This window comes from Gopherus evgoodei, chromosome 18 (genome assembly GCF_007399415.2).
Source record: "Gopherus evgoodei ecotype Sinaloan lineage chromosome 18, rGopEvg1_v1.p, whole genome shotgun sequence".
In the NCBI taxonomy this organism is placed as follows: domain Eukaryota; kingdom Metazoa; phylum Chordata; order Testudines; family Testudinidae; genus Gopherus; species Gopherus evgoodei.
In genome coordinates this window covers 12,704,010-12,728,599 of record NC_044339.1, presented here as the reverse complement: position 1 = coordinate 12,728,599, position 24,590 = coordinate 12,704,010, and the positions used below count along the sequence as shown (strand labels likewise).

The 24,590-nt window shown below is 49.7% G+C and overlaps 1 protein-coding gene across 3 annotated transcripts; it reads left to right on the top strand.

The window, feature by feature from the left end:
* Window positions 1-417: 417 nt before the first annotated feature.
* H6PD (hexose-6-phosphate dehydrogenase/glucose 1-dehydrogenase) lies at window positions 418-23,869 on the top strand. Of its 3 annotated transcripts, none has more exons than XM_030537367.1 (5): window positions 418-487; window positions 9,936-10,592; window positions 14,322-14,439; window positions 16,333-16,602; window positions 17,333-23,869. In XM_030537367.1, exons 2-5 carry the CDS (start codon window positions 9,966-9,968, stop codon window positions 18,688-18,690), a joined length of 2,373 nt encoding a protein of 790 aa, XP_030393227.1. In that variant the 5' UTR covers window positions 418-487; window positions 9,936-9,965; the 3' UTR covers window positions 18,691-23,869. The 3 variants fall into 3 exon arrangements, with proteins under 3 accessions (XP_030393227.1, XP_030393229.1, XP_030393228.1); XM_030537369.1 differs by lacking the exon at window positions 418-487 and adding an exon at window positions 2,247-2,266; XM_030537368.1 differs by lacking the exon at window positions 418-487 and adding an exon at window positions 6,642-6,740.
* The last annotated feature ends 721 nt before the right edge of the window (window positions 23,870-24,590 follow it).

The window sequence follows — 24,590 nt, the reverse complement described above, 5'->3', positions numbered from 1 at the left end:
ACATGGCAAAGGAGAGTTTGGAGGAGGGATTTGACAGCAGCGAATGAGATAGCTTTGGCGATGCTAACAGGGAGCTTCTCCCAAGCATGTGTGGGGCAGCATGGGAGAAAGCAACCACAGCTTTGTTTCAAAACTTGACAGGTCCCATGGGCTCTACAGCTGCTGGGAACTTTTGGAAGTCTGGCCAGCTTCATTTAAGTTCTCAGATGGGAGCTAAACTCGGGGGGGGGGGAGCCATCTGGCCCCTCTGAGACTGGAGCTGTCTAGTTTGGAGGCCAGACCCACCCTTGCAGCTGAATCCCTAAGAATCCACTTATCCACTCTTTCTGCCCCCTCCCGCCTCTCAATAGCGGGAGCCAGTGCAGCGTGAACCATAGACTTTACTAGCAGAGGAGGAGCGGAACCCTGTGCGCCGGTGCGCGAGGCGGAGCCCGCAGCTGCGGCCGGCCCAGCCCGGGGAGGGTTTTCTTGTGGCTTGGCCCTTGGGGTGAGTACGGGGGGAGGGGGCTCGCGCATATCCTGGGCTCTGTTGGGGGGGGGTGCCCTGTCTGGCTGCTGCGTGGGGTGAGCCGTGTGGTGGGGGCAGAGCCAGCTGCAGCGCCGTGCACTCTGCCCAGCTTGCAAACTGCTGAGTGGTGGTAGGGAACCCAGGGGGATGGGCTGCCGTGCGGCCAAGCGGGGGCAGTCTGGGCTGTCCGTGCTCAAGAGCACGTGTCAGTTGATGGGCTGCGGGTTTGCAGAATTAGACTTGGATTTGGGGGGAGCCCCACTCCTAGGGGAGATGGCGAGGGGTCAGCTAGTGCTTCTGGAGAAGGAGGACTATGGGAAAGTTCCTCCCCTCCCCTGTCTTGGGCTGTGTGTGTAAAGAAAGCACCATGGGCAGGGCTCGCTCTTCTTGCACAAGTCAGTTTGCAGAGTGCACTTGGCTTCTGTTCCGTGGAGGATTCTGGGACGGGAGGAGGGTGAAGGGAGGAGCTCACTCAGTAGTTTATAGGTAGGGAGATTGTGTGTGTGTGTGGAGTGATTTATTTATGAGGTGTGGGTTTTGGTGATGCCTTGTTGAGGGAAGGGAACAGAGTTACTGTATTTATAAAAACAACAAGGAGTCCTGTGGCACCTTAAAGACTAACATTTATTTGGATATAAGCTTTCATGGGTAAAAAACCTTCTTCAGATGCATGTAATTTTCATTCCATCCATCTGAAGAAGTGGGTTTTTTACCCACGAAAGCTTATGCCCAAATAAATCTGTTAGTCTTTAAGGTGCCACTGGACTCCTCGATGTTTTTGTGGATACAGTCTCACACGGTTACTCTTCAGATACTGGACAAGTTATTTGTGTGTAGGTTGTGCGTGTGGTTAACTTTACAAGAAATGCCCCTCTTCTAAGGTAACTTTTCCTTAGATCTCACCTAAGGAAGTACACTTCCCTATCTCTGCCTCTGTAACTCTCTGGTTTGTTTTATTGTTTTTGGTACATCATTTGCTAGTTATTGCCAGTTATGACACTGGTTACCTCTCTGCATGGTTCCACTGAAATTCATCTTCTGCCTCCTGGGTGCTTAGGGGTTTAATAAATAAATTACTGGGTTGGAATCAGCCTGAGGAAGGCAGATGAGTATTTTAGATCTCCACTTAGACACACTGGTCAGAGTTGCAAGAAACGCAAACTTCTGATGTTGTCTAACCCTTGTATTGCCAAGGTTTTCCCTTCTGTGTCATTGAGAAATAGATGTTATATTGATTGGGGCCTCTATAAATGCGAGTCTGCTCCTCCTACTCACCGGAAATTCTGTGATTCAATTTTCTCGGGCTGGTGGCCTAAGCTCTGTCTCCTTTGTGTAAGGCTTGGAGGTCACGGCTTTGTCAGAACAGTTGATAGAAAGGATCAAGTGCTAATTTGAATCTCTCCTTCTGTATTTAATGGGATCTGGGGCATTAAACCTCTGACCTTTCCAGAAACTGATGGTGCCAATTCAAGCCATCTCTAATACTTCCCCGTGCAGAAAGCTGACTTTTTTTTCTTGATTCTCACTCCGTCTTGGAGACGCTTTCCTTTGTGTTTTATATGTGCCCAGCCTTACGGAAGGATTAAGCCATGCTGTGTTGTGCTGTATCTCTTAAATGTTTTGTAAGGTGGACTGAATGCTAATTCACTGTGGAAACCTGCTACTCAGTAATCATTTTGTCATTTTTTCATACAGCAGCGAGTTGGGTGATTGAGACTTCTAGCCAGTCATGATAGTAGCTGCTGTTTTCCCAAGGCTGTAAATGCTTTGGTCAGAAGACTCTGTGTGTATGTGTAAGTGTGTGTAAAAGTGATTAATAGGTGATTTTTCTCTGCAGTGCTCTCCGAGACCAACCGAAATCAGTCTTACTCCCTTAAAGAGTCCAGCACTAAAGACTTTAGGGTGATCAGTGTCGCACTGTGGGTGGCTTTTTGGTTAGCAGAGGCAGAGAGTTTGGGAGAACATATTTGGCCCTGATCCTGCAATCACCTCAATTTGAAGGGGTCTGCACTAGTGGATCTGTAATGAAAAATTGGGGCCTAAGACAGTCTCTCAACCTCCCTTGGGTAACCCATTGGACTCTTAACCTTGAAGACAACCATATTTTAACAGATCATTGCAGGATGAGGGCCTGAATGCGTATGTCACAGTGGTTGTGGCCAAGTGGAATGCTCTCAGTATGGGTCCTGAACTGCTGAGAGCAGTGACATCCAGGGTGAGAAAGCCCTTGGAATTGGTTTGCCGGTCAGTAGGGTCTAAGGCCTTCATCCTGCAGTTGGTTGTATGGTGGACTCCTGCATCCATGCATGGCTGCATTACCCTCAGTGGATTGCCCGAATGGAGTCATTGCAGGACAAGCCTTTATGGCCATGTTGTAAAATCCGTTCGTTTTAATCGGGCTGTTTATTTTCAGGTTTGTGGTTGTCAGGGTGTTTCTTATAACGGGGGTGGAGGGTGTACTTTTGCACCAGGGCTGCCTTATGCCCATTTGATAGCAATTATTTTGGTTTTTAAGTTTTGGGAATTTACCCAGATAAACCCAAACAAGCTATTCTTCAACCAGAATAAGAATGTCTGCACAAGGGCCTGAACAGGTTTAACTAACCCAGATTTAAAATTGATTTACGTTAAAATGTTGCAACTTTCTCATATAGCTAAGCCTTAGGGCACATGGGAAAGGAATCCTTCTTGGGTAACATAATCCTGTCTGGTTTTATTTTTACATGGGTCCTTTTTGTTATATGATATGACAGCAGTAAACCAGGGGAACTGGCTTTATTCTGCTGGCTCTGGGCACAGCAGGGCGGTGTTTTGCAATTGGAAGTATTGAGTAACCAGTTTTTAGTTGGACTGTAAATGTGTGAGACTGTGTAGTTGAATCCCCTAGGAGTCCACTTGGCTTAGGGCAAGTCTACGCTACCATGCTATATTGGCGCAGCTGCAGTGCATCTGGTGGAGACGCGCTCTGCTGATGGGAGAGCGCTCTCCTGTCGGCATAATTACTCCACCTCCACGAGAGGCGGAAGCGATGTCCGCGGGAGAGTGTCTCCTGCCGACAAAGCATTTCTGCAGGCAAAACTCCTATCGCCCAGGAGGGTGTTTTTTTCACGTCTCTGAGCGACAAAAGTTTTACCGACATAAATGCGAGTGTAGACGTGACCTAAATCAACTTACTTACACTGGTGCAAGACCCTTCTGTAGACACACTTAAAACTGGTTTAAAATATACTCACACCAGTTTAATTCAGTTACCAAATTGAGCTAAATCAGTATGATGCACTTTAAACCAGTAAACGTGTCTACAGTAAGGGGTTTGCATGGGTGCAACTAAACTGATTTTAAATTGGTTTAAATTACATCAAGACAAGTTGTCCAATGATCTCAACCTTTCCGGAGTACTGTACCCCTTTCAGGAGTCTGATTTGTCTTGCATACCCCCAAGTTTCACCTCATTTAAAAACCACTTGCTTAAAAAATCAGACCTAAAAATACAGAAGTGTCACAGCCCACTTACTGAAAAAATGCTGACTTTCTCATTTTTACCATGTAATTATAAAATAAATCGACTGGAAAATAAATATTGTGCTTATCTTTCAGTGTATAGTATATAGAGCAGTATAAACAAGTCATTGTCTGTATGCAATCTTAGTTTGTACTGACTTTGCTAGTGCATTTTATGCAGCCTGTTGTAAAACTAGGTAAATATATAGATGAATCGATGTACCCCCTTGGAAGACCTCTGCATACTCCCAGGGTTACATGTACCCCTGCTCAAGAACCACTGGTCTAATACAGAGAAAACTCCCAAAGGGTTATCTTAGAATTGGGATGCCCAGGATTGGGATGCCCAAACCGTGTAGCATTACAGATTCTAGTCCCTATAGGGGTGGTTCATCTTTCCAGCATTGGAGTAGGTAAATGATGCCCTATAGTTTACGTGGGAGTATTTCCCACACAGCTGGGGGGTGCAGCGGAGGACACAGCACCCCAGCCCCTAACTGGATGACACAGGACCGCGTGGGCCAAATTTAAGTGAGTGGTGTTGTGATCTGGCACACAGAGTCGCAACACCACTCAGATTGGGGGTAGCCGGGCAGGTAACCTGGCCCCCCTCCTTATGCCCCGTATGCAGCTGAGATCACAGAAGTTTCCATGACTTTTTATTATAAGAGTTGAGGGCTGTGCCAGGGTCCTTAGCCGAAATCCTTGCTCACCCTGCCTCAGCTGTCATGCACTATATTGTGTTCTAGGGGGCTTGCCCCCTGCACCCCACAAGGTAGGAGCATTTCAGTTATATGCTATCTTAATACATTTGAAGCACTCTAGGGTTAAATAGAAGTTCCTGATCCGGATACAATAATATTATTCTATTATATTTCCATAATGGAAGGAAAAACTATCAGGTACACATGCAAAATAATCACTATCTGTAATACAGTAGACAAGAGGATTCTGTCCCATGCCTTTGGCCCTGTGTGGTTGTCAGTGCAATTTAATGGTTGCGTAGAGGTTAAGTAGCCAATGGTGAAGAAGTAAGGAAGGAAGGAGGGGGTAGGAGAGTTACAGTGGATGGCTGGGGAGAGATTGATGAGCAAGGATATGTCTTGTAGGAGCTCCCAGGAAAAAAAGAATTCATCCCAGATTGTCTCCTGAGAGAGCATTCCACACTCTGGTAAAGTCTGAGGCTATCTCCTGTTTCCCTTTGCTAAATGCCGACGCAGGCCAGGTTAGACCTGCTCTACCTGTGTTCAGCCAATGTGTGACATTCTTCCTCTGCAGCCAGGGGGCGTTCTTTCCTGTGTTTGAAAAACGTCGAAGAAACGCCTTCTGTGCTGCTCTGTGTACCTGAAAACCCCACCGATCAGCCAGGGCTGGGGAAAAGCACATTAAGTAGCAGTACAGCAGCACCGAGAGGCCCCTGCGCATATAGGTGCTTATCGCGCTGGGTGCTGTGCATGCCAGTAAGAAGAGACAGTCCCTGCCCCAAAGAGCTGATGGGCCGAAATAGACAAGACGGACAAAAGGTGGGAGAAGGGGAGTGTTGTTCCCGTTTATGGCTGGGGACCTGAGGCACAGAGAGATTAAGGCCTTGTTTATGAATGCAAGTTGTAGCGCTTTATCTTAACTGAGATAGAGAAAGCAGCACAACACCCAGTGTGGATGCAGTTACTCTGGTGGAAAGGTGCTGCCTTCTACTGCTTTAGCTGTTCCTGTTGGGAAAAGCAAGGAATTATTCCAGCATAAGTCACTTTTATACCAGTATAACTGGTAGGGGCGATACTGATTGAACTGTTTCATTAGAAAAATGATATCTCTCACGAGGGTCACATTCTTATTGGCTTCACTGTGCATAGACAAGACTTCAAAGTGACTTGGCCAAGGTCATGTAAGGAGGCTGTGGCGAAGCTGGGGCAAGAACTCAGGTCTGTCAAGACCTGCACTAGTGCTTTTCCTCCATCTTTCTGCACTATCTTTCCTAATCTGCAAATTCAACTCTGATCAAGGGCATTCAGAATCACAGCAGTATCAAACCCTTGATTTATTTTATTTGTGTGTGCGTGTCTCAAAATGTACGCGTTTTTTCATGCACTTTTTGTGACTTCGAGAAGTCTTTTCTTAAATCCCTCTCACTGAGGGCTCACTATAAGCCATTACCAGTGCGTCTTACTACGAGTGAGAGGTATGATTCTCAAGTGTCTTAACTAATCAGATGAATGTTTCAGAGAAAATTCTTGAGAAGTTGGACTTCCTGCATGGGCCAGCATTTCACACATCTGCTGCTAGCCTAGATGCAAATATTTAGCTTTAACTTTTCTTGGTTCCCCTCTCACTCTTTTAAATAAAAGATCAAGAATCCATGTTGGGGGGAAAAAAAAATCTCTCCTTCCCGCCCCTATTCTTGGACAGCTATGTAAAAGGAACTTGGTTGGACCAATGAATTTGAAGTGCTGGGTGGAGACGGGTACAGGAGCATTTATTTTTTCTCTGCTGGGAATGGGAGGTTCAGGTTTGCTGTTTCCTCCCCTTTACCAGAAAGTGCTGAGCTGGCTTATCGTTAACGAGGCCTCTTGTTTGTCTAACTATTGATCGGTTTGCTAGTCCGGAGTGCGCTGGCATAGCCTGTCTCTGGCTGCAGGAGAAGAAAGATCTGTGGTCAGAAGTTAACAGAAGGAAGTCAGTTTCCAGAGCACTTTCACCGTTGCAGTCTTTGCAAAGTTCTTGTGTTACTGGGGTGAGTCTGCTGGGTGAGACCAGTTTGCGTTTTAATCATGTTTATTCACGATAGGGTGGGGAGGATTTCCTGGGGCTCCCTGTGTTGATTTAGTGAATACACTAGCGCTGTCCTTGGACCCCGTTAGCATGGAACTCATTAGAACTGTACTAGGAGGGTAGGACTCGCTCAGCCTGCTGCCTTGCAGGGGATCACAGTCCAGGTCCTTTGTTCCAGAACCAGGGCCTGAAGTGGGGCTTGGGGAGGAGGAAGGGGAAAGGATGTTGGTGCACAGATCACTGTGTGTTGGGAGAGAGGGGAGCTGTCTGCTGGAGCCAGGGATTCTGGGATCCTGTGGAGAAGCCTTTGTTTCCCGGGTGCTGCTAGATCTCCACTTTCCATCCATTCCCAGCATGCTGTGCTGGCACTGCCAGAAACATTTCATTGAGCTGCCAAGCTCCAGGCAGAAGCTGGAGGAGAGGGGAGATTGCACAGGGATGTGGGGGTGGGGGGGAGTTTGGGTTTTGTTTCTCTTCCCTTGCCTTTATCCTCCAAACCTACCAGCTGTCCCTCACTCCATTCCCCTTCTCTCCGCCCCTCAGACGCAGGTCTACCCACTCCGACTCTCCTTCTAGGTAGCCTTATCTACACCGAAAGATGCCCCAGGTTGACAACAAGGGCATCTGAGCCAGTGCTGAACGTGGTTTGAACAGCAAGTGTAACCAGGACAAGCTGTGTTCAGCACTCTTCTGGAAACTGGAGTTCAAACCAGCTCGGAGCGCTCAGTCAAGTAATCAGAAGCCTTGATCTACCTGACCCACGTGGCCAGAGCCATGTAGTTGTTAAACAGAACATGGCACACTCCCCTTGCAGGCACCAAGCTCCCCACCCTGCTGATGTTTTGGGATGGGGAGAAGTGAACTAGCCCAGAATTAGCAGAGCAGGCAGTGGGGTCAGGGGAAGCTGGCGGCAGATGATATGAGGCTGTTAGGGGAGCAGTAGAAAAATCCTAAATACCCACCACTCCCATTTCATGCAAGAATCTGAACAAGACCGGTCCTTACACTTGACCTATATGGCCTGAATGGGTACCGTTGGGGTCACTGACACCAGAGGAAACAGGCTTAAAAAGCCTGCATTCTTCGTTATGGATCATTTACTGTATTGGTGAAGAATGGGTGTTTCCTGTCTGAGGAGAATGAACCAAATACCCTGGAGTGATGCTCTCTGCACAATAGTGCAGAGCTCTGATGTAGTCTTGCTCTAAAAAGAAAACGGGGTTGTTTCAAACCCTAATGTGAATGGAAATATTGTCACCTGTTTTTTGTTGTTTTTTTTTAATTTCTGAAATGATATTTTGCTAGGCCTATGCACTAGAGAAATCCATCCTGACCAGCTGCTGCAGGAGAGCCAGAAAGTGAAATGACTAGTTTCACTGCTCCAAATGCAGAATGTACAAAAAGCAAATGGGGTCTGTGGTGTCAAATGCATTTCACTGAGACACTTGAGAAACTCACTCATTAAGGCCTGGTCTAAACACCAGTTTTGTGCTGGTGTAACTGTGTCAGTTAGAGAGATGATGTTTTTAACTAAGTAGTTAGTCCAGTACATAACCTATTGTGGGCACGGAGTACAGGAGTAACTATAGTGGTCTGAAGCATTGTTATACCAATATGACTGTGGTTGCACTTGGGGGTGTTCTAATGCTTTAATTAAACTGGTGTAGTTAAAGCGACACAACTTGCTGTTGTAGATAAGGCGTAGTACCTGTTTGCAGTGCCATGAAAGCCCTGGATTATCTCAACTGTGGTATCATTGTGGCTGCTCTCCAGTAATGCATAACACCAGGAAACTAGGTGAACAGAGTGAGATAACTGATGCAATAGATTATGAATCAACCATTGTGCTGTCTTCATAACTTGTCCTTCTGGATTCTCTCTCCTGGTTTCCCACATCACCGCCTTGCACAAAGAACAAAACCTGTACTTTTGTCTAAAAAATTGCTTGTATTTTTGTATAAAGAAAACAGAAGCAGCAAAGAACAAAAGCTAAGTTTATTTTGGAGAGCGGACTGTATGCATCTCTTCTGTTATAGTCTGTAGCAACTCTGGGAACAGAATGGGGGATCTCTGCAGAGTGCTTAGAGATATAAAGGTGCAAGTACACACAAAAAATGCATCACTGATTCATAGCTACATATACCAGACTTATTTCATCAGACTGATTGGTCCATTTTGGCTTATTGGAGCCTTATTCAGTGCCATTCATGGGGACATAGTTAAATGCAAGTCTTATGGCTGCATATTATGGAAGTGAACCGAAGAGCTAGAAAACCAGGATTATCAGTTGTGGCACCTGTCCCTGAAGCGCTGTGACAATATTGATGCAAATTGGTGCCAAAATGGAAGAAAAGCCCAAGCAGGAAGTAGCATCCTGCATGCAGTGACGCACACATTTGTTTGCAGCAGATACTGAAACTCACATAAGAATGGATTTCATTTCCACAGCTCAAAGCCAGCGACTCCCACTCAGAAACCTCACCATGTAGGGGTTAGTGCTGACACAGCAGGAAGGTCTCCAAGGCAGATGCTGTGTTTGTCCAGAGCCCAGTCCTGATAGGGGCATGTGGGCCCTGTAATGCAAATATTTGCTGGCAATAATCATAAACTCTCTCAACCGGGGGGAGTGGGGGGGAGAGGATGACGCGGCTTCCTGCACTAATGCAGCCTTATTGTCCTGCGCAGCCAGCCACACACACACACACACAGTGCTAGCCCATTGGGGGCCCTAAGCAGGGATATTGTGGGGGTCCCCCACATACAACACATACTAAAAAAGTGAATAGAGTTCCCCCTTGAGCTGCTTGGGGCCCTAAGTGATTGTTTAGTCAGCTTATGCCTGGTGCCGGGTCTGCACACCCTATTGCTCAGTGCTGATGGCATTGATCCCCTCTACCCCATGAGATCAAGTCTTTCTTGTTGACAGAAGCCATCTGGTTTATGCAGCATCTGGGACTTCACCTTTAATTAGGGCTGTGTCAACAGAGTTGAGATCACTCCCGCCTGTGGCAAACCAGGAGAGAGACTTTTGGGGAGAGGAATCCAGGTGAAAATTCCTGGCTCGAGTGCTGTGGAAGAACCAGCACCCGGGGTTGTGTTTTGTGGCATTATATTCTGTGCTAATGTAGCTTAATGTTTCCCTTCTCCCGTCCTCTAGGTTCCCTGGGTCCTTGTCTCCTCCCGCAGGATGCTGAGGGCAGCCCTGTGTGCCGTCTTTCTCTTAGGCGCCCTGCCATCATTGGCCAAGGAGTCCCGAGGGCATGTCTCAGTGGTCTTGCTGGGAGCCACGGGGGACCTGGCCAAGAAGTACTTGTGGGAGGGGCTGTTCAATCTCTATCTGGACCAGGTGAGCAGTGGCCACAGCTTCACTTTCCACGGGGCTGCGCTGACAGCCCATGAGCCAGGGCAGAGGCTGATGTTTGAGGTGCTGAAGAACCTGGTCTGCCCGTCGGACGCGTCCCCCGACAGGTGTGCTGTGGTCAAGGACCAGTTCCTCAAGCTGAGCCGGTATCACCAGCTGAAGACATCCGAGAACTACACTGCCCTGAACCGGGAGATTGAGACCTTGCTCCAGCAGGAGGGACTGGAGGAAGCCGGCAGGATCTTCTACTTCTCGGTGCCGCCCTTTGCCTATGCGGAGATCGCCCGCCACATCAATGGCAGCTGCAGGCCACGCCCCGGAGCCTGGTTGCGGGTGGTGCTGGAGAAGCCTTTTGGCCATGACCTCAAGTCAGCCCAGCAGCTGGCCATCGAGCTGAGGACTTTCTTCCGGGAAGAGGAGATGTACCGGGTGGATCACTACCTTGGCAAACAGGTGAGCAGACTCAGAATGACTCTCTTGCCATGCTGGATGGGGTCTCGGCAGGGTGGGAGCTTGGATGGTGGGAGGGCCCAAAATTTCAGGCTTTCATTTAATGTGGGCAGCAGACTGCCAGGTGCACCAATCACAGCCCAGCTGAGCTGCTCACCTAGGTTGCTGGAGCAGTGAAGTGATCTGGAGCCTGTTAAGTCTTCTTATCACTGTTTGTTTGGCTAGTACCTTGTCCCCTTCACCAAGATGCGCAGGGCTGGAGACTAATATACAGCCAGCTGTGACCCAACGAGGCTGTCTCGGTTCCTGTTGACTTGACTGTCGTGTGAAACAAGGGCCACATTGGCTTCTCCTCACTTATTAATACTACTGGTCTTTGCCCAGCTGCAGAAAGGATCAATGGCTTATATTCAACATCAGCAAAATAAACCTTAATAAGACTGGCTGGGGCGCTCTGGAGGGTAAAGGGAAGGCAGGGAGTGAGTGGGGTGCAGGCCGCAAGCTGCATATTTCCACCCTCCCTTTGAGTCTGAGGGTGCGGCAGGATTTTAAACATGGTGGGCAGAACCTCGAGCCTCCCACTCAAAATTGGGCTGGGTCCTCTTGTGCAATTTTTATCTAACAAATGTAGGGTTGGTGCAATAATATTGTGAACTGTAGCTGTCGCGCGAGGGCCATGTCAGGTGTGTGTGATGTCACTTCCAGGCCATGATGTCCCATTCCCATCAGACCTATGGAGTTTGGAGACACTGGTGGGTGCTTCATTGCTCCCACGTTTCCTCTTAGCGAATGCCAGCCTGTCTGCGCTCTGCATGTCCCTGGACTGCGTTACCTTACAATGCCATAAGTGTGCCTGGCGTTTTGCAGACGCAGAAGGCGGCAAGGTGCCTGAGGAGTCGAGAATCTGTTATAGATCAGGGCAATACAAACAATTAAGGATTAGGTGCAAGAGTACCAGATGGTGTTTTCTCAAGGTCTATGTTTTCTCCCCTGCTCTCACCCCAACCAATCCTGAAGGGCTTATAGCCACAGATCTCCTTAGGCAGCTTCTCTCTTCCCTTTCTGTCTCCAAGCAAGAGGGTTCAGCCCGATCAATGAATTTTGTGCTCTGGGCTCCTAGTTTTTGTGTTGATTGCCTGTCCTTTACTTAATAACGGAAGCAGGTTGGCCTTGTGGCTTCAGCACAGCCACTGTGAGTCCAGACTTCTAGCTTCATTTCCAGGCTCTGCCTCTTAGAGACGCTGTGACTTGTCCTCTCTGTGCCTCAGCTTCTCCATCTGCAAATGAGGATGGTCCCTGCCTGCGAGTGGGGTCTGGACGGTAAATGGATCCCTGTTTATGAAGCGCTTAGAGCTCTTTTACTGCTCTTACGGCATATCTGGATCCTGCCTCCTCCCCTGGTGTCTGAAGGGGTCTATGTCGCCTTGGGATCCCAGGCAGAGCAGTTCAGAGCATGTTTCAAACCCTCCCCTTGCCAAAGAGAATGTGTCGTGTCCACTGTTCCGGGCTGCAGCCGAGTGACCTTGCAGCAACTGGCCATTACTCTTCCCCTGTACTGCCAACCCATCTCTCATCGAGGAAAATGCAAAGGCTGGACCTTTTCATGCCAAAGTGATATGGGTCAGGCTTTTTGTTCTCCTTCTCCTAGCGAGATGGCCACATATAGGGGTGTGTGTGAGATGCAGAATCCATCTGGTCTTCCAGGCAAGGTCAGGGCTTGTATTCTACTGAGTAAGCAAACCTTTCCCTTCCACGTGGACCCAGCCTCTTAGCACCAGCTTCTAGAGGAGGCTTTTAATTTGATATGATGTGCTGTCCCTTTTTTTTTTTTTTTTTAAATGATCAGCCAATTTTTCAGGGGCTGGTGCATCTGTGCGAGTGATTGCAGCAGAGACAGAGTGGGGAGGGGGTGTAAAAGGCAGTGAACATAGCCTTGCAGCAGAGGAAGTCACATTTCTCCTGCTCTGGGCTGGAAGAGGATGTCAGGGCAGGAAAGGGGTTCATCACTTGATTCTCTTGAGAATTAGGACTGTTCCCTCACCCCGACCCCCCTGAGATCCTAGCCCCCGACCTGTGGCCTATACGCTCTCTGCTTTTGACTTTGTCCTTTCCCCTGCACCAGATATTGCCAGATCCAGCAGGTAAATTACTGGTACAGACCTGCTTGGGGTCAGGTCCCCTAATGGGAAGGCAGCTGAAACACAGTCCAGGTGATTGTATCTGCCACACTGGGAGATATCTTCCTCCCCCTGTCAATCCTGCTTACCCAGGGGCTCGGTAGCACTCCTGTAGCAGTAGATGGATGGAATAAGGTTCTCTGTTGGATCTGCTGGGATCTTTCTAGTAAGGAACTAAGAGGGGATCACCATTCTGGTTGCCCATTGTGCCGCTACCCCATCTTTTGGGCTATAAACATGAAGTAGGGAGGGGTACCTGATCAGGATCCATCCTGAGCTGGGAGATCAGTGTTAACATCCTACTTGAGAACCAGTCCAAAGATGCAATGCTTCCCACTTTGTCCTCAGTTTCTTCTGCCTTCTCCCAGGGGTTCCCAAGGAACTCCAAATTATCCACCATCCACCCACAGTCCCACTTCCCAGCACCTGTTATTCCTGTGAACCACTGGTGTGGGAACAGCTGGGTTGCGCCAGTGACGTGATGGTTAGCTTTATACGGGAGTTTTCCTGACTTTGTGCCTGTTGACCTCCATGGGTTTTCAGCACATCTAGCTCTGATAGGGCCGGTCAGCTAGAGATACTGGAGTCCTCTACGTACAGAGGTAAGCGTCGCTATCCACATGTTATGGATGGGGAAGGGAGGAGACTGGCCCAGGGTCACCCAGCAGGCCATTGTCAGAGCCAGGAACAGAACTCAGGTCTTCCACTCCCCAGCCCAGCCCTAGATCCACTAGACCACAAGTGATTTGAGGGCTGAGGTGGATCAGGTTGTTGAAGACCTCAGGGTGACCTTTCCCTTCCCACCCAGCCTTCCTCAGCCAGCCGACAAGGTGTCACTTTCCGTAGCCATGGAGCGGGCCAAGCTGAAGTTTCACTCTTGACCCCAGAACACAGGGCTCTGAGAACATGCTGCTGCCCTGTCCAGATGTGGCGTCTGAACAGCTGCATGGCCCCTCGAGGGAACGTGTGTGAGGTGGATGCACTGCTCTGGCCTCAGTGTGCTGGGACATCTCCTTTTCGAAACAGCCTTATTCCATCCATGGCCCTATGGTCCGGTCACAAGGGTGCGTGTCTGACTGAAGGGAGAGCATCTCTACTGGAATTTTTTTTGCACTAAGTGAGAACAGATGGCTCAGTGATGTACGCAGCCCCTTTGATCTGCCTCAATTCCTTGGAACCCTGGCTTGGAATCCTAGCAGGGTCTGACTCAGCCATTTGCCCTTCCGCGGGAGAGAGGCTGAGTGTCTTGTGTTTTGTGTGTGTGTCGCTTTCCGATGACACTGTAAAACGTTTGCCTTGTCCACGGAGGCCTTTCATGTCTGTCCCACTTGGACATTAGAGACCCCCTGGTACCTTCTGCAAGAGTCAGGCTTTACCCTGCGGTTCTTGTGCTGATTTACCCTCTTCCTCCCCGTGCCGTGTGCTCCCTAGACCTCAGAAAGGGCTGCGTTTCTGTGCTGGATGGAGCAGTGGGATGGGAGATGCTCTAGAAATGCTGCTGGCTTTGGATTTTTGTTTTTAACGCTGATCTTCCCCTCCCTCCCTCCCTTCGCAGGTTGTGGCCCACATCCTGCCTTTCCGAGACCAGAACCGACGGTTTCTGGACCCAATCTGGAACCGGCACCATGTGGAGAGAGTAGAGATTGTCCTGAAGGAGACTCTGGATGCTAAAGGTCAGGGAGCCTGGGCTGAGCTAGTCAGGGGGAATTTCTCAGGACCTAGGCGGCTTTAGTGTATCTGTGTGAGAGCGACCCCTGTTATTGAATTTGCAAATGCATGAGAAGGAGGCCAGGTGGGTAGCTGAGTGGTGTCCCTCTGCATGGGCACTTGAGAGGCAGAAATTTGATTCCCAGTCATGGCTGTTACCTCCCTCAGCTAGAGGGGGAACCTGCCCCTTCCTCTTGCTGCAGAGTTCAGGAGCCTTTCACATCGAGGCCCAAAGACCCTGAGTTCTGCTGCAGAGGGACGCGGAAAGGGCCTGGCCTGGGTTCAGGTCTCATTTGGTGCTGTGGTGTGAAAGTTTAAGTCTGGGTTAGGCTGCTGCAGCAGCTTTTGCCCAGGGGAGCTACGCGCACCCACCAGGCCGTGCTCATCCATCCCAGCACAGGGGCATCTCTCTCAGCAGCCGCTCAGAGAGGGAGAGATGCGGGTCTGTTGCTGAAGGACACGGCTGCAATCTCTGCCTGCAGGGTTACAGCCCCACACTGCAGCGCTGAGTGGAAAGCGCTCTGGGTTGGGCTGCCACCGGCAGCAGTTGTGGGGACGCCAGGCACTCTTATTTCTGCAACATCAGGATTGTGTCTCTGCTCCCCTTCTTCTCTCTCCCTCCCCTGCTTCTAGCCACCACACACACACTGTTAAATAAGGTAACTATTAAAGCCTGGTCATTGATCATTTGACCTCCCACCCCAATCCCCCTGCAGTCTGGCTTCCAGAGAGGCTGCTGCATTGATTGCATTAACAAATGTGCCTTTGGATTAGAGAGAGGGAGACAAACTGTATCAAACCAAGGGGAAGCCCAGGGCAGGGGCGAGGTCTTCAGCGCTTAGCCTGCCCGACCAGCTAACAGGAGGCTTTGGTTTGAATCACCTGCATTTAACAGGACATCGTCCTTCTCCCTCCTGGCCACAGTAAGAAATCAGCCCAGGGCAAGGCACATCCTGTATTGAAACAGGTAAAGCCCTGACTCTTGCAGAAAGGGCAGGGCTTACGTTGATGGCACGAGGGAGTATTCAGCCGCTCGGAGTGGACTGTGCGTGGAGCAGTGGATGGAAGGGGCTCAGTATAATGCAGACAGCTGCTGCTCTGTTGACCTGGTCCATTGCTGCAGAATTGCGAGGGGTAATCGGGTTTGTTCTGATCCCTCTGTTAAGGCTTTGATGTGGATCCACACTCCAGCTAGAGACCTCGGGCTCTGCTGCCGTCCCACTTGCCCCTTGGGATATGGCCGTTGTTGCTGGGGTGAAAGAGAGGCCTGGCACTGCACGTCGTGCGTTCCTTTCCCAGCACGTAGTCTGGACGCTGATCCCAGGCCCAGACTGAACCTGGACTGTGCTGCCGGCCTGGTCAGGCAAAGCCCCCTCCCATCCCCCACTGAGCTCAGGAAGCCCCACGCAAGGCTGTACATAGGGTTGGCTTAAGTCTATATTGGCGCCTGAGGACAGACAGGATTTGCTGCCGCCTCTTAGCCCTTCTGCTCACCCAGCTCGCCAACCCCGCCCAGCCCCAATTCTCCCGTTCCTTCCTCCAACAGAGGTTCCTCCTGCTGCTCTGGTGAGGGCAGCCGGTCTCCTGGGAATCTTTTATCAGCTGCGGCAGCTTCTCCTGGGAGGCCCCACTGCAGTAGGCGAAGCCATGTGCAGGGCTGAAGTGAGTTGCTGAGATGCCCGCAGAGGCAGCTGGTGTTGTACCCAGTCTGGGGCTAGAGACGGCTCCGTCCCTGGGCCTGTCCCTTCATTCCCTCAGGCACCAATATTCAAGTTCCTTTCACATGCTGGGGGCTGCAGGGGGGGTTTCTTTTTCCTGCCGCTCTGACTGCTCGCCTCTCGCCTCCTCGTCGCACTCAGGCCGCACCAGCTTCTACGAGCAGTACGGTGTCATCCGTGACGTCCTCCAGAACCACCTCACCGAGGTCCTGCTGTATCTCGCCATGGAGCTGCCAGCCAACATCAGCAGCGCGGAAGATGTTCTCCAGCATAAGCTGCAGACCTTCAAGTCATTGCAGGGCCTGGAGAGCACCAGTGCAGTGCTGGGTCAATACCAGGCCTACACCGGCCAGGTGCAGGAGGAGCTGCAGAAGGCACAGGACTACGTCAGCATGACGCCAACCTTTGCAGGTGGGGGCAAGACCCAGGCTGATGTCATAGGGCATAGTGGCTGAGGCAGGTGAGGTGTGGTCAATGCATGGGACTAGGCGACAGGGAGCAGCCGAATCCTAATCCCAGCTCCATCACTTCCTCTGTGGCTGAGGGCCAATGACTTAACTTCTGTCTCTGCTTCCACGGCTGCTACACGGGGACACTAGTTGCCTTGTTTATTTCTAGGGCATCTGTCCCTGTAGGACCTTGAGCCCGAGGTCCAGCCACCCAGGGATCTATAAGGGTCTGTTGGCCCGTGAAGCCACATGTGGAATTATTACTATAAATGTCAGTTATTTTTAGGAATTTATTCTGTAGTGGCTTAGGTCCCTTCCTTCACTGTCTGGGGGCTGTTCCATGTCTCCAAAAGGTAAGAACGAGGGGTGGTTTCTCTAGGGCCAGTGGACCTCAGTTCATCACAGGGCCAACTCTGGCCATGCTGCACATGCTCAGTGTTTTGATTCTTGGCTAGAGAGTGATGTGATAGCTCATCCAGAGAAGCTGCTGTCCTAAGGGATAGCTGGGCAAGCAGAGGAATGTTGTGGGCTAATTGGGAGGGAGCAAGGCAAATCCTTGGGGATCAGGAGAGCAGAGACCTGGTGGGGTGATGGGAAAGGCTGATTGTGGTGCAAGGGAGGCTCCGGATGCCAGGATCCATGCAAGGAGAATGGTGCTTGGGCTCGGACCTGAGGTTCCCATGTCATTTCAGGTGTGTTGATTCAGCTAGACAGCCTGCGATGGGAGGGAGTCCCCTTCCTCCTCACCTCTGGCAAAGCCCTGGATGAGCGGGTAGGCTACGTCCGTGTCCTCTTCAAGAACCGAGCCTACTGCACCCAGCGCGAGAGCCTGAGGGAGGCGGGGCAGAGCCGGTGTGGACCCAAGCAGATCATCTTCTACATCGGGCATGGAGAGCTGAGCTGTCCTGCCGTGCTGATCAGCCGGAACCTCTTCAAGCCCATCATGCCAGAAGGCAGCTGGAAGGAGGTGGTGGATCGCCCGCAACTGCGCCTCTTTGGGCTCCCGCTGTCGGATTACTACGTGTACAGCCCGGTGAAGGAGAGAGAGGCTTATTCTGTCCTCATCTCCAGCATCTTCCACGGCAGGAAGGACTCCTTCATCACCGCTGAGAACCTGCTGGCATCTTGGGAGTTCTGGACCCCGCTGCTGGACAGCTTAACCCAGCAGGTCCCGCGCCTGTACCCGGGGGGGCTGGAGAACCAGCACCTCCTGGACTTTGAAATGATGGGCAGGGAGCTGTCCTTCACGCTGGAGGAGCCGGTGGAACTGCTGCACGCCGATGGGCAAATGCCGGGCGACTACCGAACCATCCAGGCCAAGTTTCGGCAAAGGCCCTTGGTCTCTGCTTGGCCGGAGGAGCTGATTGCCCGGTTGGCAATGGACATTGAGACGGCGGCAGCCAAAGCGGTGACACGCTGTGGCGAGTTCCACCTGGCCCTGTCAGGCGGCTCGAGCCCCATCACCCTGTTCCAGCAGCTGGTGACTCACCACTACGGCTTCCCGTGGAGACACACCCACTTGTGGCTGGTGGATGAGCGCTGCGTGCCGCTCGCCGACCCGGAGTCCAACTTCCGCAGGTTGCATGACCACCTCCTCCAGCACGTCCGGTTGCCGTACCTCAACATCCACCCCATGCCGGTGCACCTGAACCGGCGGCTGTGTGTGGAGGAGGACCGGGGGCCGGAGCTGTATGCCAAGGAGATCGCAGAGCTAGTGACCAACGCCAGCTTGGACTTTGTGCTGCTGGGGCTGGGCTCTGACGGGCACACGGCCTCGCTCTTCCCGCATTCATCCAGTGGCCTCGAAGGGGCCCAGACGGTGGTGCTCACAGAGAGCCCCGTCAAACCCCACCAGAGGATGAGCCTCAGCCTGCCTCTCATCAACCAAGCCAGGCAGGTGGCCGTGCTGGTGATGGGGAAGAGGAAGCATGAAATTACAACCCAGATCAGTAGAGTGGGACAGGAGCCCAGAAAGTGGCCAATTTCAGGGGTCAACCCCAGCTCTGGCCAGCTGGTGTGGTACATGGATTATGATGCTTTGCTTGGATGATCTCTTGGTTTACCCTCCCCTCATACCTGTCCCGTTACCCACCTGGAGCCTGGATTTTCCAATACTGCACACAGGCTCCTGTGTTTACAATAACAGCTCCTGCTCAGAACAGTCCCTCTAACTTTTGTGAAGATCCATTGGCCGTAACGGCTCTGTCATCTAAGCCTAGAAAGGGAGGCGGCTCAGCGCTCGGAGATCAGCGTTGTATTCCTGACTACCCCTGACTGCTTCTAGACCTTGGTTAGGTCACATCGCTGCTCTGTGCCTCGGTTTCCCACACACACCGTGGGGTTAATAATACTGACCTACCTCACAGGAGCCATCCGAGACAGCTCTGATTAATTGCCTGCAGAGCTCATCAGGATTCTTAGAGGAGAGGCGCAGAAAGAAGCCGACTGCTAATGTTCGCCTCTGATCAGACAGGCTGACAGAAGCATTTTCACGGTGGCCAGAGGCCCAATCACAGTCCCATTCAGATTGTGCTCTAGTGCCGTATGTGCCAACCCTTTACTTCAGCAAAATACTGACCATTTTCCCACTCTTCCTCTGTGGAGCTCTCCTAGTCTAATGTCTTCTGCTGCAGTTCCTGTTTTAGAGCTCTCTTGTATTGGCGGGTCTGGGGTCTTGCTTCATTGTAAGGGCATGATTGGGTACAGTCATTGGGCACTGGAGTTTTCCAGACCTTGCCTGCTTGTCTTGTGCCATCCACAGGGATTTCTCTCATATTAACCTTTGTCAATTGCACTGGCCCTGTTACTGATTCCGCCTCCTCCCCCTCTTTCCCCAAACAAAGAGAAACAACCAGTCCCCTTCTCTACATGGCTGTGTTTATACAGCCCTGGAAGCTGCAGACACCCAGGGACCATCCCTTGTGTGACCGACACTGCCCCCTCCCTGGCACTGAGCTGTGTGCTGAGGCTTTAGAAATTGTCCTGTGCACAGGCGTAGTTATCAGTAGCAATTGCTGCTCTTCCTAAGTGGGAAGCCAGCACCCCAGGGGGATGGGAAAGGCAAGGGATTTTTAGGCTTTCAGGATTATGGGGATTGGGCTGAGAGCATCGTGGCTCAGCTCCCGTTATTCTGGAGATGGCGTTTGTCTGCGGCGTGACGTTACCGTTGCATAAAGCTCCCCTTGTCAGAGGATCGAGGTGGAGGGCAGAGTTATCTGCAGATGGAATTGGGTTTCCTTAAATATCCTGAGGCGCCTTTGTGTTAAACTCCCCAGGAAGAGCCCTCCTCCGCCCTCACGGGCAAGCTGCGGCATTGTTCAGCAGCTTATGACATCTCCCCGCGAGGCAGCTGTATACAGTACTACAGTCTTCAGCAGTAATGATCCCGACACCCCAGCGCTTATGGCAAGGATACTGCCGCGACTGGGGCTGTTACTCCAGGGCACTGGCATGCTGTTGGAGAAGAGGAGGGAGTTTTCTGTCTCCTGGGTGTTTTCTAGCCAGTCCACCGTCACCGCGTAGGGAGGACACGTCCCTTGAAAACATCGCAGGGTGGGTCAGAAGAGCATAGACCAACTGCAGAAAAGCGGGGGGTGCAGTCCTGTTTAGTAAAATGGGGGAAGAATCTTTAGAACCCTCTTTCCCCCACTGCCTAAATTCCACCTTGCCCATGTGCTGCTCATCCTTTATATAAGCCTTATCCCCATATACTCTAGTGACGCTATGGCCTACTTCAGTGGGCTATTTACTGTGGAGTGCAGGAGGAACGTTCTTTTTTTAGATAAGGAAACCCGGATCCGGCCAACTGCATTGGGAGATGCTGAGCTGCTCCATGATCTTGGAGGGGGCAGGGGAGGTAAATCCAGCCAAGCATTGCAGGATCAGGAGTACAAGACAGAGCTGTAGGAACCCAGAATAGGGACATTCTACCAGTTCCTGGCAAATCCAGATCTGCTGGTGTCTGATCCGCACCCAGCAATGCACATCCTTGACCGGAATAACTGGAGAAGGGAAAAAAGTGATGGTTTTCAGAGGGATTTTAGCAGCCACCTTTTGGGGAGGCTGTTGACTCTCTGATGTTTGCAGCTAGTGAAAGAATTAGTTGTCCAGCACTCCGGTCTTGTTGAAGTCCAAGTGATGACTGACGGACGCAACTGGAGTTCAGTGGAAAAGGTAGAGTCTGACACAAGGTGGCGCCATGACCAAACAAACCAAGTGGTGATAAATTGTGTGTAGTTTCCAAGCACCGCACTGTTTGAGCTTGAAACCACAGGAGGCTGCTCCTGTCCTGCTTGCGATATTCTCAGGAGCCAGCCCTCATGACCGACATGGATGTGAAATGCTGATGGAGTGGGGAAGGAGGAAAAGTCTATCCAGGGGTCTGGATATTGGGGCCAAATTCTGCCTGACTTGCACCCCACTGAACTCCATGGATGTTGGTGGAAGAGGGCAGTCAGGGCACAGTCAGACCGCTAGCTGTGTTGATGATGCATAAGCTGGGAAGGAATTGGGTTCACTCTCATGGCTGAGGGGCTAGCAGGAGTAACAAATAGGAAAAACATATGGGTCACAAAAATCAGCAGCTAGGATTCAGAGTGTAACGGGCTGGAGGACATTTCTTCCTGTTTTTCAGAGTAGGACTTCTCAGAACTCCAAACCCTCTTATAGTGAATATATATATATATTTGTTGCAGGGGTGGGGAGTGTTGTCAAGGTGCTTCAAAGAGGGAAAACATATGGCTAATGAGAATATCCAGCGTTAGCAGAGTTCATACCAAAAAAACCTTGGAAGGTATGTAAAACCCCTCCTCTGCAGAGTCAAACCAGCCTCTGACTACTAGAGATCAGGATGAGATATAATGTGGGGGGTCATATTATTCCACATCTGTGGGGGGTCTCCTGCACCTTCCTCCAAAGCATTGGATGCTGGCCGTTGTCCGACGCGGGGACATGGTCTCCTTCAGTCTGGCAGTTCCTGTGCACCTGTGTTCCCACTCCAGGTCATTCCGAATGGCTTTTATTGTAACACGCAATCCTCTTTTAATGCTGTGGAGGAAGCTCTGAGAACCAATCCCTTGTTTTCAGACCCAGGGCTGGGGTGGGAGACGTGTTCTGATCTCAGTGAAATTCAGAGCTTTTCTCCATTTGGGCTGCTTTGTTTTCTGCCACTGAGGTCATTGCACCAGTGCAAGCATCTAGTGCAGAAAGACCAAGCTGTGGTTTGCACTGGTGCCTCTGATCAATGTGGGATAAATTGCTCTGCTGCACTTAGCTTGGCTTGTCTACATTAGGGAGGTTGCACTGGTGTAGCTACATCATCGGCTCAGATCCCGAGGAGACAAAGGCTGTCTAATCAGATATGAGTGTGGATTGGAGTTACCTCCTCTCTGGATTATTATGACAGGCAGGCCTACCTATCAGCCTCAAAGCAAAGGGTGAGCGTAAAGCACTGTGTAGTGGGAAGCCCTGTTGGTTGCTTTTAGGAGGGACGATGCTGTAGCTTACTGGCATTAGAAAATGTTTTTGGTCTTCCTCTTCTGCATTGTGTCTCATACCATCAGCTACATTGTTTTTTCCAGACAGAAAATCCTCCAGCTTCTGAAAGCATTAACACAGACTGCTACCCCCATCACAACCCCCTACAATAGGACCTTGTCATGGGGTGCTCCCTTAACTACCCTTTGTGCCTCACTTTCTGGCCTGCTTCCGTGGTCCCTCAGTTCCAAACTAAACAAAGGATACAGGTATGCAGCAGGCGGGGCTTTCCATACAGCGTCTGAGCTCCCCCCCAGCTTCCTGATCCTCCCAATTACTACCAGTCGCATAGTAATCCCGCCCCCCGCCCCATAATCTCCTAATAGAGAAGTGGTTAACTGCTTCTGGCTGTCAGTGCTCAGGGTGGTGCTGCTAGCCTTCTGTCACAGACCTGGAAGAACACAATTCCCCCTGCTCTCTGCTGGTTTGAAGTGCCAAGTTGCTAACACTGCTAATTCCAAAATGTGCCCCCGTGGCTGAAGCAGCCATGTAGAGGAGGAGGTTTTAGGCCTGGGATAGCTGAAAATTCAAAGCTTCATTTTTCTTTGTTAAACAAAATTAGCTGTTTTACCATCGGCTTTATTCAAATAGCGTGTGTGGTGCAACAGGAGTAACGTAATAGACAAAAAAGGGAGGGGGGAGAATAAATGTAATGGCTATCAGAATTTCTCTCCGGATCGGAAGAGGTTGTGACACTGGAGGAGTGGCTTAGAGGTGGAGTGTTTCCTTGATTCTTTTTTGAATAATTTGGCTGAAATTTTTTAACATAACTAGTGGTTTTGAGGTGCCCCACTTGACACTCCAAAGAGGCTTGATTTCTCAGAAGTTGGGTGCTCAGCTCTTTCTGAAAATCAGGACCTCTTTAAGTTATCTTAGGTTGGGCACCCCAAAATTGTGAATAAAACCTCAGGTTTCCCTTTATAAAATTCCAATAGAAACTTTGTATGTAAATGTATCCTTTGTTAGTAATTGCGCTCTGGAATATATGTTTTATTCTTCACTGAAAATCTTTCATTATTTCTCAGGGCAATGTCTTTTCCGAAGCATCTGTTTTAAACCCTTTAATCCTTTGTTCGTGTTTGCCAAATGGAAAATAACAGTGGGGATAAATATTTTTAAACCTCCAAAGTTCACCAGCAAGAGATTTGGGGAGCAGGATGTGGGGGAGGGAACGTGAAACTCTAAAATAAGTCTGACACTGAAAAAGACAGTATGGTAAAGATCTACTTCATTCTAGGCCATGGAATCAGAGTGCTAGTTACATTTTGGGAAAGCTATTAATAGAAACTGTTGATAGATTTTTATTTTCAGTGAATAGTGAGCTAGGAATGCTGTGTGCAGTTGTGTTGCTGAGTGAATGTGTGTTAAACATCCTTGCAAAGAGGAGCCCATTGAGTGACTTTTTGCAGTCATTTTATCATACCGCCAATTATTCGTATTGTCACAGTGCTTTTTTTAAAAGGAAGAACTATTTCTCAACAGTGTCCATACAAAGGAATGATGTGAACGTTTATATACATTTTTACAAAAATCTAACACTGGAAACGGGCCATTTCTCACATGGTTTAACTTTTATAAATCAAGCTGTAAAGAGTTCTTTTCCTGTTAATAATGAACCATAAAATGTTTGGGAATTGATGGAAATTTATTTTAAAAAAAACAAATATATATTTTTGAATAATAAAATCATTTTTTGGCCTAAAGCTGCCTTTCATTCTTTTTGTTTATCCTCTGTTTGGTGATTGCATTTAAATGGCACTGGTTCTTACAAAGACAGTAGGTCTATATTTACAAGAGTTTGAAGAGAATAAGTCTGAATTTTTGGTGTGAGTATTCATTTCAACTCTCTCAATTTTTGCCTGCCTAACCTGAGCCGTTTTAAAAGGACCAGGGTTTCAGAAAATGCTGAGCCACCCTCCTAAAAATCAAGCCCTTTTTAAGGTGTCAGGCTGGGTTCCCAAAATCACTAGTCTTTGAAAACATAGGCTGTAATGTTCTGGAATCAGCTGAATGCTGCTTGGGGAAAATTGCCATTGATCTATTGATTTATTCTATGCATTTCTGTAGAAGCCATCACCATAGTATAGGGTTGCTTAGTAACTTAGGTTCCAGTGAGTCAAAATTGTGTAGTTGAATTTTAAAATGAAATCTGCAGACTGTCTTCTACAGAATATGCTGTCTGCTGAATAAGAGAATTCCAATGCTGGGGCTGTGTTCTCTGTTCCCCTGTATTCCTAATGGCCACTGCCTAGAACCAGCCCGCTTCTTGGTTAAGTACTATCACTTGAAAAATGAAATACATTTTAATATGTTAGATTTTTCTTTCCATTAAATAAAACAAAAAGGTGTAGAACCTAGTTTGCGGGGGAGGGGGAAGAAGAGAAGGGAGGAGGGGAAAAAGAAACTGCATCATTT

What these genes read in the sequence shown, in the direction of transcription:
- H6PD (XM_030537367.1), top strand. Translation starts at nt 9,966, where the DNA reads ATGCTGAGGGCAGCCCTGTGTGCCGTCTTTCTCTTAGGCGCCCTGCCA. An exon ending in GGAGACTCTGGATGCTAAAG is followed by an intron (nt 14,440 to 16,332) that starts GTCAGGGAGCCT and finishes CGTCGCACTCAG; the next exon opens with GCCGCACCAGCTTCTACGAG. An exon ending in CATGACGCCAACCTTTGCAG is followed by an intron (nt 16,603 to 17,332) that starts GTGGGGGCAAGA and finishes ATGTCATTTCAG; the next exon opens with GTGTGTTGATTCAGCTAGAC.